The sequence below is a fragment of the Homalodisca vitripennis genome, chromosome 1 (assembly GCF_021130785.1).
Source record: "Homalodisca vitripennis isolate AUS2020 chromosome 1, UT_GWSS_2.1, whole genome shotgun sequence".
Taxonomy (NCBI): domain Eukaryota; kingdom Metazoa; phylum Arthropoda; class Insecta; order Hemiptera; family Cicadellidae; genus Homalodisca; species Homalodisca vitripennis.
In genome coordinates, this window is record NC_060207.1 from 31,374,558 (window position 1) to 31,389,511 (window position 14,954).

At 29.7% G+C, this 14,954-nt stretch overlaps 1 protein-coding gene across 2 annotated transcripts in view; it reads left to right on the forward strand.

The window, feature by feature from the left end:
• LOC124359303 (repetitive organellar protein-like) overlaps positions 1 to 14,954 on the forward strand; it is a 36,385-nt gene continuing 21,431 nt past the window's right edge. For both annotated transcript variants that reach the window (XM_046811935.1, XM_046811945.1), the window contains exons 1-5: positions 1 to 161; positions 8,052 to 8,516; positions 10,705 to 10,907; positions 13,094 to 13,281; positions 14,148 to 14,254. In XM_046811935.1, coding sequence (XP_046667891.1) covers positions 8,086 to 8,516; positions 10,705 to 10,907; positions 13,094 to 13,281; positions 14,148 to 14,254 — 929 coding nt within the window. In that variant the 5' untranslated portion in view covers positions 1 to 161; positions 8,052 to 8,085. The remainder of the gene's footprint in view (positions 162 to 8,051; positions 8,517 to 10,704; positions 10,908 to 13,093; positions 13,282 to 14,147; positions 14,255 to 14,954) is intronic.

The following is a 14,954-nucleotide window of genomic DNA, read 5'->3' on the forward strand; positions in this document are numbered from 1 at the left end:
TTTGTTTGTGAGTGTGATTTCGGAAAAATTTGTTTGTTTATTGTTGTGACGTGAGTTGTGATACAGCATTTAACTGATAGTCTAAACTAAAGTGAAAGAAATAATATAAACGTATTTTCCGTACACAAGTATATAGAATTATATTCAGATTTTTCGTTCTTGTAAGTACCTTATAATTTAATGTTTGTATTTTATTTGATACATGTTCATAATACTGTGTTCATCAACATAACAAACTCGGGTGTTTAAGTACTAGGTCAGAATCCTTATAGCTGAGGGTATAAGTTGTAGTAAAGGCCTAGGCTCAAAACATTGATTTAACTTAATGGATGATTTTTAATTATTGACACAGAGATTCTGACAATTCTCCTAAAATTAGGGGGCTTAACTCGAGACTGACAACTAAATTACTTCTATTGGTAGGCCACTTTTCAATGTTTTGCAAGGGTATTGTATAAAAAATGTAAGAAGTAATAAAAGTTATTTGATTATGCATTGTCATATATTCACCAACCCTGTTATGGTCTACTGGTTCACTTTCTAACAACTGTCTTATATCACTAGATTGATCTAAAGAGTTCCTATTCTCTTGAAATGCATAATATGTTAGTAAAATTCAACGTATATAAAATAAGTAAAACTTGCTAAAATACAAACTTGACACTCCTAACCTTGGCCTAGATATAGATTAAGAAACGGGTTATTTTAACAAAAACTAATTATTTGTTCACTACAACACTCCCATGAAAGAGAAATACCTTTCAAAACATGTTTATAGGCTACCACTTGACTAAATAATAATATTACATACTAGCAACAAGAATAAATGTAAACAAACAAACAAACTAACGTAAACAACAGCAAAGAAATAACAACAATGAAAATTAAATATCATATTCCTCTCTCTGACTTGTATCAAAGACCGAAAAGTACCAATCACCATACTAATCTATACATTTATTTATCCGCTGTTGAATGCTACCATTACTTACATTTAAAAGCATTATAGTTACTTTATAAAGTAGCTTTTTCATGGCGATATTTGATCGTCACTGTACGGATGGTCACCAGTTGTTGAGAGTGATAGATCAATGCTGCAGTGATCATCACCAGTTTAAAAATAATCCTAGATTTCGATATGGCCATTTTATTGATAATATGAAGTTAATGGCCGCAGTATAATAAACGGCCACCACATGGAATCATCAATATTTATGATTATCTTAACTACCAAAACCAAAATGTGAATTGAATTACGTTATAGATATTTTAAATTATAATATAGGTCAGCTGTTTTAACTTATATCTAAAAAAGTAATAGGCTGCAGTATAGTAAGCGACAACCACAATTGGATCATCGATATTCATGAATCTTTGACATCATAGCTGCAGTATAATAAGTCGCCACCACAACTTCAAGTGATTTCTTAGAATTACATATTGGGGTTTACATAGTTTTAATTACATTAAGTTATACTTGCAAATAAAGTAATTTTAAGTTGGATATTTACAGAAATTCAACCACAAAGTTAGCCTTGCCTCTCGAAGGGTAAAAATAATGTAGAATAAAGTTTAAAATATTGTTACCTGTAACATTTTAATTGGTAATAATACATTTTAAAATTTAATTTCCATCATGAGAGAACTAAAATATTATATTGAATAAAAAAATGATAATCTGTGCAGCAAGCAATTTTATGGAGTTGATCGAATTTCACAAATCCAGTCATGGTGTCGAAAGAAGTTGAAATAAAAGTTCAAGGTACCTATTCAGAAATGTTATGTAAAACTCATTATTTCAGTGTGCTTTAACTGTTTTATTTAAATTATGGTTATGTAATACAATGTTGGGCAATAATTGTATTACTAAATATATCAACAAACTTTTATTGTTGAATTGAATAGTAACAATCTCACTGCTTTTCAAGCATAGAATTTGTGATTTCATTCTTTAGTGGTTTTATTTATTTTTAACATTAAATTTATAGCATCTTGATGTTTTGTTTGTACTTCTGATTTGTTCGAATGCCTCTTAGGTATATTTATATGTTTTCAACACAACTTATGTTGTTGTAAACTTTTTACGGTAATGTTAATCGCCATGTGTTTTTACTTTTTAGCATGCTTACCCTTTTGTTTTAGGTTTTTATATCTGAAGAATAGAGTCTTAAATGTTAATCCTCAAACCAATTTTTATTTTTTTAATACAATAATGAAATATGTTGATACTTCTATTATCTTTTTTATATACAATAAATTATTATTTATACAGATATTCTTTTTTGCTGAGGTTTTTTTAATACTTTATTGAATCTTAAGTAAAATTGGTTAGATTATTAATACACCTTTAAAAACAAAATATTTGTAGCTCTTCCCTGAACTTAAAAAATACACACTGAGCGCAGTACTAAATATACCTTTATCTTACTGTATTACCTTAAATTGATTAAAAGGTTTCTATTACATCTTCTTTTATACTGAAACGGTCTATATAGTAAAGATAGGTATTTGTATTAAAAGCAGAGTTCATTGGAAGAATCATGGAGCAGTTAAGTTAGTATAGCATCTAATTAGTACCTAGTACCTTTGAAGACCAGTACCGATAAGAACTCATAATACCAAAACATACTCATCAGGGTCCTCCTTTGTGTACTGACAAAGTCATTGTCTTAAATGTAAAATTACATTCAATGACCTTTCGAAAAACAACTTAGTTTTAATCATCATGTCTCACACAGTTCAGTTTGTGTATCAAGGTATAAAAGCTGTAAAAATTATTTATTGGTTTTTATTTGTGATTATCTTAATACTTTTCCAGTTGGATTAGCGGTTGGTGATTGATTTATTTCATGGAGAAAATACCTAGATTTAATAAAAAACTGAGTTGTGTGTTTATAAAACGGAATGTATGTATTTTATTAATTAAATGAGGTTTAGTTTTTTCAACAGTTATACTTTAACCTTTATAATAAAAATAAAACAAATTAAAATAAAACCAAGTGATATTTACCTTTTATTATTTTACTTCTAACATAAAAATGTTATGTAATTCATGATAATTAAAGGTTAAACAAGAATCTACAGGGCGGCTCAAAAAAGAACCCATTTATTTTAAAATTATATATAATTAAGTTTATTTTAATCATGTAGTAATTTTAAAACAATCCAATCTGGTTATAAAGAATTCCAAATGCTCTTAATTATATAAAAAAAAATAATATAGGAAATATGGCGTCATCCTGCAATAGTACTAAAAAAACATCTCTTTTCAAAGTTCTCCATAACCGTTGTCAAAGTGTCCTGCATTATAGCAGCAATTCCTTCACACATTGCAGAATTAAAATTTTCCAGTAAACGAGGTTCACGATGATAAACTTTGAATTTCGCATAGGAATAGATTTGGCGAGCATGCTGGCCAATGGAGGTCCCCGAAATGTGATATATGATCAAAAACATTTCTACAACGACTTCCATAGATGCATTACTGTGTGGGCTGTGGTTTCATCATGTTGAAACTATATTTCTGCTGTTTTGATCCCCATAATTTTAAGTTATGGCTGCAAAAATATGCGTAGTATTTCCACATAACGTTGAGAATTAACTTTGACAGTTGCACCATCCTCTTCAAAAATATTAGATCCAATACCAATTTTTAAGACTGAGCATCTCACCATAACTTTAGGATTTGCAGTGGTTTTTGATGGATTTTTCGTGGGTTGTTATCTTCAAGATCCATTCAAATAGAAGTGAGCTTCATCAATTATCTTTAAAATAACATTGTCAATTACAACAATGTTAAGCATTCTCTCACAAAAAATTATTATACTTACACTAATTATTATAAACTGCGCACTAAAAGTCAAGACTAGACACCACAATATTAAAGTTTGTTTTGTGTATGTCTGCTAACAGTAACCAATTACTGAAAATTGACCAATGGAAAATAGGAGATTATAATGGCAGAAACAAGGTAGCAGCAAATCAGGGGACGGAAGTGGACTTTTTTGGTTGATTCTAGATGAACCATATAAACTTGGACTTTGCATTGATTTAACTCAATTTGTTTGAGTCTTAAGGAATCTTTTTAGTTTGTTTTTCAGTAATTACAATCAAAGGGGGTCTCATTTCAACTGATGATCCAATAATTTAATGTAAATTATGAAGACTCAATCAATTTTTTATAAATAAATAGGGTTCCTGATTTATATTATGCTTAATCTCAGTTTTAACAATGGTCTGTGGAGCAACAAATGAAGACCACTTTTGACATTTCTGTTAGTCTCTTTTCATGTTTTCTTAGAGGTTTTTTATTTTAACGTTAATTGTATGTGTTCTGCCGATGTATTCTCTCTTCAACTACATTTTATACCGTATGGAATTCTATATTCCCGTTTTCAGTTTTAGTACACAAGACTTTGTCTAAGAGTGAGTTTTGTGTGTTATAAACATGGTTCTAGGTTGCACTTTATATATACTGTTCTAATTTTATCTGTTAATTGCGGGATTGACATAAATGCATATTTATTCTTGTTTTTCTTGAGTCAGCTGTTTGTTGTAACAGTTTTAGAAAGTAGATTTATTTTTTGACAAATATTTATCTTATAAATAAAAATGAATCACAAATGTGTTGCTAATTGTTAATCACGACTATTCCAATTTGGCTAATTCTTTTTATAAAGTGTTCGTTGAACTCCAAGGGAGGTTTATATGAAGAGAAAGATCTGAAAAGTTACTGAAATATATTTTAATTAAGACAAAATTGTAATATTTACGTTTCATAATGCAAACTTATCTGACACTAATCAGCTGTTGATGCTTTCAGTTAAAGTTCAGTTCTTGATTGGTAGTGATGTAGATAGCAAAGACAAAGTGATTTCTTTTTTTCTTTATAAAGGCAATAAGACAAACACAGCTATTGGAATGTTTGTGATTTTAACGGCTGAAAGCAGACACTTTTTGACCAAAGTAGGCTTATCATCCCTACATATGTATATTTTTTTCCTCATCGGGACTACAGGACAAAGTAAACTATTGTACCAGAAACTTTTCAGACAGAAGTACACAATGTTTTGTTTTGTTATATTTTGGAATAGGTTGACAAATGTAGATTTCAAACCTTATTGAATGTTGAAATACTACAATAAAAGATGAAAAGAATACAGTAAAATTGAACAATAGTTCAGTGTATACTAAGCTCTTGTATGGCTCCACGTAAAAAAATTAGGTTTTTACTACGTAAAACTTTAAATAAATGTATAAATATATACAATCGTTATATATATTTATATAGGCTATACTGCATATACACTAAACTATACAGAAAATAAATAGAATATATATTTAGGATAAATTAATTTGTTGATTATGCGTTTTGTATAGATTATGCAGATTGTGTGGAATTGGAAATTAAAATATTTTTTATAGTTTTAATAAAGCCACAATCTAAACATAATGAAAATAGACAATTTGTTTTAAAATATGTTGTCTATAAATTTGTGATGAAAAAATAAGCTTGCTACGTCATATTATTTTAGTGACAAACCTAGTCTTTGATAAATCTTAAAAGTTCATTGATAGGTTTTAAACGCTAACAAGAGATTTATTAAATGCTTTGAGAGTTAATTAATGCCAAATGGAATAACATTAAAATAGCTTTTGTTGTATAAATATGTGTAATAATTCATAGCCAGATAAATATATGTATAATTTGATATACAATAAATTATGAACTCATTATATTATTCTAATCAGTACAATTATGAAATAATTTACAATGCTACATCTCAATTCCAATAATAATAAAGTACCTATAAGATTAATTGTCTAGTAGTACTTATATGAGGATATGAGAGTATCTAATTTCAAATCAGCCAAATTGTAATTTTTAACAAAACAAATCTTGGAAACAATGCAATATTTTCAAATAGGTTTTGGCCAGTTTAACTTTATTTTCAAATAGGTTTTGGACATTGTAGACTCTTGGAGCAATTGGAAATTCTTTAAATATTATTATATATTAATAAAAACACTACTTTTCCAAATTGTTTATTATTTCGGGCGAGGCCTTTTCAAAACCAAAGGTTTCATCTTCAGGCAACTCCACAAATAAAATATTTACATATTGTTTTGTTTAAAATTAATATTTAAATTAACATATGGTGTAAAATGTAAATACAAAAATTTTGGAAATATTTCAGCCAGTATGAAAAAATTATATTTGACTAGAGTTTAATTTTTGAATAAATTCAGAAGAAAGAAGATTTTTCAAAAGAAAGGAATTTTCAATAGGGCCCTCTTCATTGTTCATGAGTTTTTCTTTTCTTTACTTCTGTTATGTATAGTGTTTCCCAAAGCATTCAAGTTCATTGGTTTTGTTATTTCTTTTATTAATTTTAGATTTGTAATTGATGTTCTGTGTCCTGATTCAATGCGTGCTTGGCTACAGCAGATTTGTCAACTCTTCCATATTTTGTGTGTGATAAATGCTCTTTAAATCGTGTTTTTATTGTTCTTTTTGTTTGTCCAATATAAATTTTGTCACAGTCATTGCATCCAATTTCATAATTCCCGATTTACTATCATTTGAAATTTTGTCCTTAGGGTTTCCTAAAATTTGGGATTAATTTGTTGCTTGTTCTGTGAGTGACAGTTTTATTTGTATGCTTTTTTAAAAGTTTTGCATATTTGGTTTGAAAAAGTGCTGTATGTTGTGCAAATTAAATTCAGGTTTTGTGTCTTCAGGTGGTCTTAATGTTGTCTTTTTCTTTCTACTTTTTCTTTTTAAAGCTTGTTTTAGTATATTGTCAATGAGTTGTGTAGTGTAACCATTGAACATAGCAATAGATTTGATGTAATTTAGTTCTTTCTTGTAGTTTTCTGTTGAAAGTGGTGTATTTAAACAGTCTATAAATCATTGAATTAAATGTTGCTCTTTTTTGTGCAGAAGGATGGTTAGATTCATTGATGATGAACTATCTGTATGAGTTGGTTTTCTGTAGATATATCAAATTCAAATTTTGTTTCATTTCTAATAAACTAATACGTCTAAAAAATGGGATACTATTGTTTTGTTCAATTTCATATGTAAATTTAATAGTAGGGTTAAAACGAATTTAGAGTTGTGATAAAATCTTGTATGTTTTCATTTTTATTAAATATTGCAAAAATATCATCGACGTATCTTATCCATTTTCTTGGGAAATATGCCATTTTAGATTTGGCTGTTGTTTCAAAATAGCTCCATAAAAATATTGGCAATAAAAACATGAGAGAGGATTTCCCTTAGCTGTTTCCATCAATTTGGGTATAATAAATTCTCTATATCTTGGAATGTGCTCTGATTCATACATAAATTTATTCATACGGAAATTCATCATATTTCTATTTTGTAAATTTTGAGAAGTTAACCAATCTTGTAATTATAATTGTTTCCTATTTTCCTATTAAGGAGGATAGAGATACGTCGATGATATTTTTTGCATATTTATAAAAATGAAAACATTTTTATCACAACTCCAAATTCGTTTACCCAACTATTAAATTTACAATTGCATGCACTTGCATTGAATTCAGGACCACAGAACATCAATTACAATCAAAAATTATAATAAAGAAATACAAAACCAATAGATGATCTTGAATGCTTGTGGGAAACACTATACATAAACAGAAGTAAAGAGAAAAACTCATATAGAGGGCCCTATTGAAAATTCCAAATCTTTCTTTCTTCTGAATTTATTCAAATTCAAAAATTAAAACTCTAGTTAATTTTTCATACTGGCTGGAAATATTTCCAAAATTTTTTGTGATTTACCTGCCTCCCTACCCATATATGTTAATAAATATGTGAAGATGTGCCTGCTGGAAGATGAAAACTTTGGTTTTGAAAGGCCTCGCCCGAAATAATAAACAATTTGGAAAAGTAGGTTTTGGACAGTTTAACTTTATTTTCAAATAGGTTTTGGACAGTTTAACTTTAAAAACATTTAGTATAGCGAATAAAAAATTGCATTTACATAGAAATATTTCTTTTAAGTTTAATTTTGTTTCAGATAAGTGCAGTACTCTATTTTTTAATATTTGAGCATGTTTGCCCAAAAAACACGAGTCTTCTCTCAAGATGCAGAGCTGTCACAGATAGAAAACATAGAAGACAGTCAAAATTATCCTCAAAATAGTATTCAACAACATACTCATGACAGTTCAGAGGAATATAATATGGTCACAGCACCAACTTATCCTCAAGAAGCTTCTGAAGGACAGCTTTCTGTAAGGGCTGAAGCAATTTGTGAAGAAAATCGCCGCATAACAGATCTTGTTCAGTCGAGTTTGAAGAAACATGAAAAACGTCGTATTAATTTGATGAATAAAAAAACAAAAATTGAAGAAGAGGTAAAAGTTTATTTAGAGATTCATGAACGTCAACGTCGTGAATCCGTAGAAACTCAGATGAATCTTGAAGAATTGACTGGAAATTATCAAAAAGAACTTAACGAGCGGCCTAAATTAATGGAAAAGTAAGTAAACCTGTTTTTGAGTTAACTGTATTACTTTATTTATTAATTTCCATAAAATTATTTTTAGCATAATTTAGTCAATCCTTTGGTTGTTAATTTACTTTTAAAGCTTAGTTATAAAAGAATGTAACAATACCACAGTCCATTCAGTAAGGGTTGGTAGCAAAGTGCCTATAATTACAGATTAACATGCTATTCACATGCTGGCCTATATTGTAACCACCTAATTCTCATTTAACACCATTTGACACACATCTGCTAGTGCGATTCCCTTTTTACAAACATTTCCTGGTCAGAAAAAATGAATTTTATAAAACATGTGAACTACTATATGCTCGTTAAATAAATGGAAGATTCTGTATAATGAGAACAGTCCAGAAATAGCTGTTTTGATCTACCTCTACGCACTTAGAGCCACTGCGTAGGTATCAAAATGATCTTACACTCATCCAGCAGTAAACTGTGTGGACAGTGGTATGTGTAGCGCTGTAATTGTTGAACTGATGAAAATCTTCAACAAATTCATGAGAATGTTATAGAACTTTCAGTACATGTTCCCCAAATGTCACAGAATTTGGTGTATCAAATTGTGATAGAGAAACTTGATTTCTAAAAATGTTGAGCAAGGTTGGTAAAAATCATTCTTTTGGAAGATCACAAAAACAGAGAGTGGTTGCAGCACTAACTTCCTCAAAGATTACAACAAAAATTGTTACAAAGTTATCAATCAATCCAAACTGGGGAAGAGAATTTATTGAAGCAATTTACAAATAGCTACTGTGCTTGAAGATTCTGAGCGATTCTGGTTGATTTTTTTTAACGTTTCTCAACAATTAACTCAGAGAGGTATTGTGAATCACAGAGGACATTAAGGAGGGTGATATAAAAAATGTGTCAGGTAAAACTAAGAATCTGGAGTCCATGTCTGTCTACATCTTGTATCTCTTCAGATGTGGCCTCCAGAAATAAAGTCTATGACAGTGTCAGATTTCAGATGCTGCACTAAGCGGAAGGTGAAATGGAGCTAAACTCAACATTTACATTGAATCAATCCTTCCTACCATAACCACGTTATTATTAAATGTGTTGTTTATTTGTTTTGCCTCTCACTTTCTGTCTCCCTCAAAAGTATGTTAGTACTATTTCTCATACTCTCAGTCAATATGACATAGGCTGGTCCTATGGGGGAAACTGTAGTAAAATAGACAGTATTTCATTGTTTCAAAGAAGGCTGTTAGAATAATAGTCAAGGCTGGTGTACAAGACAATTGCAAACCTCTGTTTATGAAGATTGTCTGTGTATATCTTCATACACAGACAAACACAAACAAACAACAAAGACAAACAAAGAGGTTTATTATTCAAACTGTAATAAACCTTTATATATTTGATCGTACTTTATATATAATGAGAAACCCACTGTTAATAAAACTTGCCAGTGATGTACATAGCTACAACATTAGTAACAAACATTGAACAATAATTAACTTTCACAGATTGGTTAAATCAATCAATACTCACTCAGTCCTTTCACTTAAGACTTACAATACATTGGAGCATCTCATTAATAAATACCCTGTAAAAACATTTAAACACAAATTTTACCATTGGTTATTAACACCTCCATTTTGTTCAGTTGAGGAATTTATCACTACAAATCATTTATGTTTCTAATTTGTTGTAGGTTTTTTTATGTAATTTATTTGTATAACTGTACATATTGATTATTAAATGTTAAATATTAACTGTTAAATATTATGTTTGTTGTTGAATTATATATTTATTGTAGAATTTTATACATTATTGATTTTATATTTATTGGGGACTTTTGTAAAGTTTTATATTATTTATTTTTATTTTAATGTATTTATATTAATTTTGTTGCTTTTTACAATTGTTAATACCTTGTTCTGACTAGTTTTAATGCAGCCTGCTTAAAAAACAAAAGGAACTAGAGAAACTGTTTCAAACCACTAACTAAGCTTATATAATGTTGCTGTAAATTGTACCTCTGTATGATTTTTATTTTATTTAGTTTTTAGAATAGGACATTGTTTCATTTTCTTTTAACTTGGCCTTCTGGCAGCAAATATATATTATCAATATATTTACTTAAACAAAAACTTGTAGAAGTCTTACGTCATTAAACATGATTTGGTTTGATTTGTTTTAATTAAAACATTTTCAGAGTGAAAGATGCTGAACTTTTGGTCGAAATGTTTGACAATTATTATACTAATGGGTTGACTGTTGGAGAAGAGATTAAAGCAGCTAAGAAACATTTGGAGACTGAAAAGGATACTAGACACAAAGGATTAGAAACAGTCAAACAGAAAAAGAATCAGATTGAACTTTTATTTAAAACATATATAGAAAAAAACATAAAGAAAGGTGAGAATCAAACATTTAATAATAATTATAGAATATACGAGTACTATTCAAATTCATACTCAAAATAATCTTTATTCTTTACAGTGTACATCAATACAAAGAATGGCATCATATGTATAACATTATTAATATTATTAATGTTAATACAAGAGTTGATTGAGTTCCATGTTGTTTTAGAAATATTTTAATTAATTTTATCATCAACAAATTTTTGTTTCACTTTTAGCATATTACTTTTTAACGTTTTGTTTAACTCCTTTGAAAGTTTAAACAGTTAACTAAATATTTCATGTTATGACAGGTAAGTGTATTCACAACTAACATATTTATTACAATTTGGGTTAAAACATTTATATCAATATCCCCAGTGATTACTATGTTTATGTATTATTATTAGAGAAAATTTACAAGATAGTATTTAATTTTGACAGAAAACTATTTACATTGGAACAAGGGGAACGGTAGACACAATCTTCTAAGATTTCACTTTTACTACATTTTGGAATTTCCACATTACTGTGCTCTTCCACTTCACTAACTGATATTGACAGCATAGTTTCACTATTCTCTAGGATAGGAGGAGGAACAGCGGAAAACTGTTAAGAGACTGAGGTCGTGGATCTTGTGGACTTATATCAGTTGCCTTTTCTGTAATAGGTAGGTCTTGGTATGTTGAATCTTGTGGACTCATATTGGTTGTTAATAGGTAGACCTTGATGTATTGCTGAAGAGATGATATCTGTATTGTTCTTATATAATCATTGTTGTGCTTCTGGAGCTGTTCAAGAAATACTGAGTAAGGCAGTCCATTCCGCAAAACTCTCGTTGCACTTGTTTCGTTGTACAAAACTATACAGACTGTTGTAGTAGTCACCTGATGTAGTTTTGTTATATTATTAAAGAAGTGTTCAAGCTATACGTTGTCAAACATCACATGCGACTAAAAATTTGAATATTTTTTCTTGAAACCTGTAATGAATTGTTCAAATGCCTCATTGTATATTTCTTTGGTTGGTTTGTCATAGTAATTTTATTTTGTGATAAGACTGTACACTGTTGCTCCGCCTTGCACAACCTGACTAGTTAGCTATTGTCAGTATTGACAAAATCTGCAGTTTGAGGTCTTCCAATATTTTTCTGAAAATAACTGAAATACCAGCAGTCATGTTCCTTTCATGTCCGATATCATGGGAAATTGTTCGAGCAAAAGCGATAGAAGAATTTTTGTAATTTGTTTTAATTACTTTCCACATGTCCACTTCAATGATTTTGATGGAGCTTTGGTCCATAACTCTTTTGAGATCAAAGGGGATTTTTGTTTTTGGATAACATATTTCTTTGATCATTGTGGCTATTTTCCTTTTTGTTTGTTTGTTAAAAACAACCCATGTCTTGTGTAAAGATGGTGGAAGAGTTCTATGTAAACTTTTGTTAATTGTTATCTTCGTTGCCATAAAATTCGCACGAGTTCCAGTTTATTGTTAAGGAATAACTGAAAGTACATCTCCATTTTAATCCTTGTTACACTATAAGAAGACTGTGCCATGTGTGAAGTGTGTCCTCAGTTGGTATACTGGACTAGTTATATATCCTTCGTTGACTGATAAAGCTTAATGTTTGAGGTCCATCCTTCTACCATAATTATTTACTGATGTTTGTGTATGATCACCAGGAAAAGATGATAAAAAAACACAAATTTCGGCATAGTATCTTGGACACTTAAAACATTAAGCTATAATTTTTCTATAAAATGCTCTAGATTAAATATAAATGATATAGATATTATTTCCATAATCTTGTAAATATTATAAAATAGTAGTATTAGCCAATAAAATGTTATATTTAAAAATTGATTAGTATTGTGACAAAAATACCTGAAAAGGAAATTTTATAAATTTGAGATGAAATCCTGTATTTATAGTGCAGTTTTAAACTTAATCCCTGGCTGTTAAAAGCAGAGATGCACAGCTGATATCTGACTTGTGTGTCCTCTTAAGCTGTAAATAAAAGTTTCAAGACTATAAGAGATTGAACTTTATCTGTTGGTATTATCCTTCCCACAAACCTGATAGAGCATTGTTCACTTCCTTATTACTTTCAAGTTTATAGTTCATATTTTTTAATACATTTTCAATTCATATCTCCTAATATGTATTTTAACCAGATATATTTCTTGTTTATACCAGCCCAGAAACACAAAGAAACCATTGACAAGGAAAAAGAAGATTACATAACTGAGGCTCAGGAATTAATCCTCCAAAATGATGAAAAGGCAAACAAAATTAGCTATTTAGAAAAAGAGATTAAAAATGTGTTGAAAGTCAAAGAAAATTTAAATAACATATTCAATACAATTTCACTTCAAAACAAAACGGTAAGTATTATTACTTAAGTTCCATTTATTCAAACTTGGACTAGATGTTATAACAAAATATTATAAAAAGATTTTATTTATTTTGCGAAAGCAATTGAATTTGTTTCACTCTATCCCAGGGATATTACTGCCACATGCTGTAATTTTTCAGTGCATATGAGGATTACACTGAAAGTTTTGAGATATTTACAGACAGTGCATACAGCAATAATTTTATCATTCTTATCTGATAGTCCCAGCGACAGTCAGCACCTGATAGCATCTTGGGTTCATTGTTGTACTTGTGTTGTCACTATAAAACCTAAAAAAGATGTGAAAACAAGCTAGATTTTATTAAATTTACTCAAATAAACAACACATTTCTTTAAATGCTTCTTAAAAGTAAGTCATACTAATTCCTTACTAATCAGTGGTATAAAAGTATTAAAAATAAATATTTAAATTTAATTTCTGTGGACAATGAGAAGTTAAAGCCAAAAAAGTATAGTTATATAAACTAAAGTAACAATATTGTGTTGCATATTATATCTCTGATATCATAATAGATTTCAGTAACACTTACTTATGCTTAAGTGAATTATAGGAAAAACTGAAGAACATTAGAAATCCATTGATAAATACCACCATAGTGAGAGTGTTTTTGCCAGGCGCTAGGTAATATACGTGGTTATTGCACTGTAGCACTATTGGCTGACCCCAACTATAGTTAGGTCTGTTCTATGTAAAGTCTTACTGCAAGTTGAAATATTCCGACTCACATGGGGCTGAGAGTGTTAAGGAAGTTACTTTGATCAATTATTGTTATCACAACACACATAATGCAATACTAAACAATCTGTGCTAATATACTGCTCATTTGTTTATAGCTCTTTGAAGGAATCAGTGACCTTCACCTTAAACTGGATGAGTGTAGAGCTGTTGGTGTTTCAGACATCCAGAATCTTAAACTGCAGATTAATACTGAACAAAACAAGTAAGATTTATGGATATTGTAAACCTTTACAATATTTTTCTGTCATGGATGTAGTGAATTATTAGCCTTACATATTCTCTTTATCCCCATATAAATTACTAGCGGTTACCCATGGCTTCACACACAGTTTCGTTGGATTTGCGTGCGCATGAGTGGTTCGATGGATTCTAGTTTTCTTCAACTGCCCTTACCAGATCATCAGTAACGTGAGAAGGCTGACAACTCCGATTCTCATCATGCACATTTGTTCGACTGCCTTTGAAAATTCTAACCCACTTTCTCACCATTCCTTCACTCATCACGTCTTCCTGTAAACATCTTGAAGTTGACGATAAATTTCAGCCAGTTTCACATTCCTTGCGTTCAAAAATCTTATTACAGAATGAGTCTTACAATCGGCTGGATCACTAATTTTAAACGTTCATAGAAAACTGAAAACACAATGTAGAACAACTAAAGTGCCGTGAGTTGATAGCCAGTGAACAAGAATGACTAGTGCACATGCATGGAACACCGATTGCAGCACAATGCCGGCAGTAGAATGAAATGGTACTTACTTTCTGAACACGCCTCATATATTGATTTAGAAATTACTAACTTTTCATTAGTTACTTCTTTCTGATCCTAAGACCAAAAGAAACTGATCCATCATTGAGCTTGAACTTGCCTATTTAGAAATGATGTTGCATTCAAATTTCAG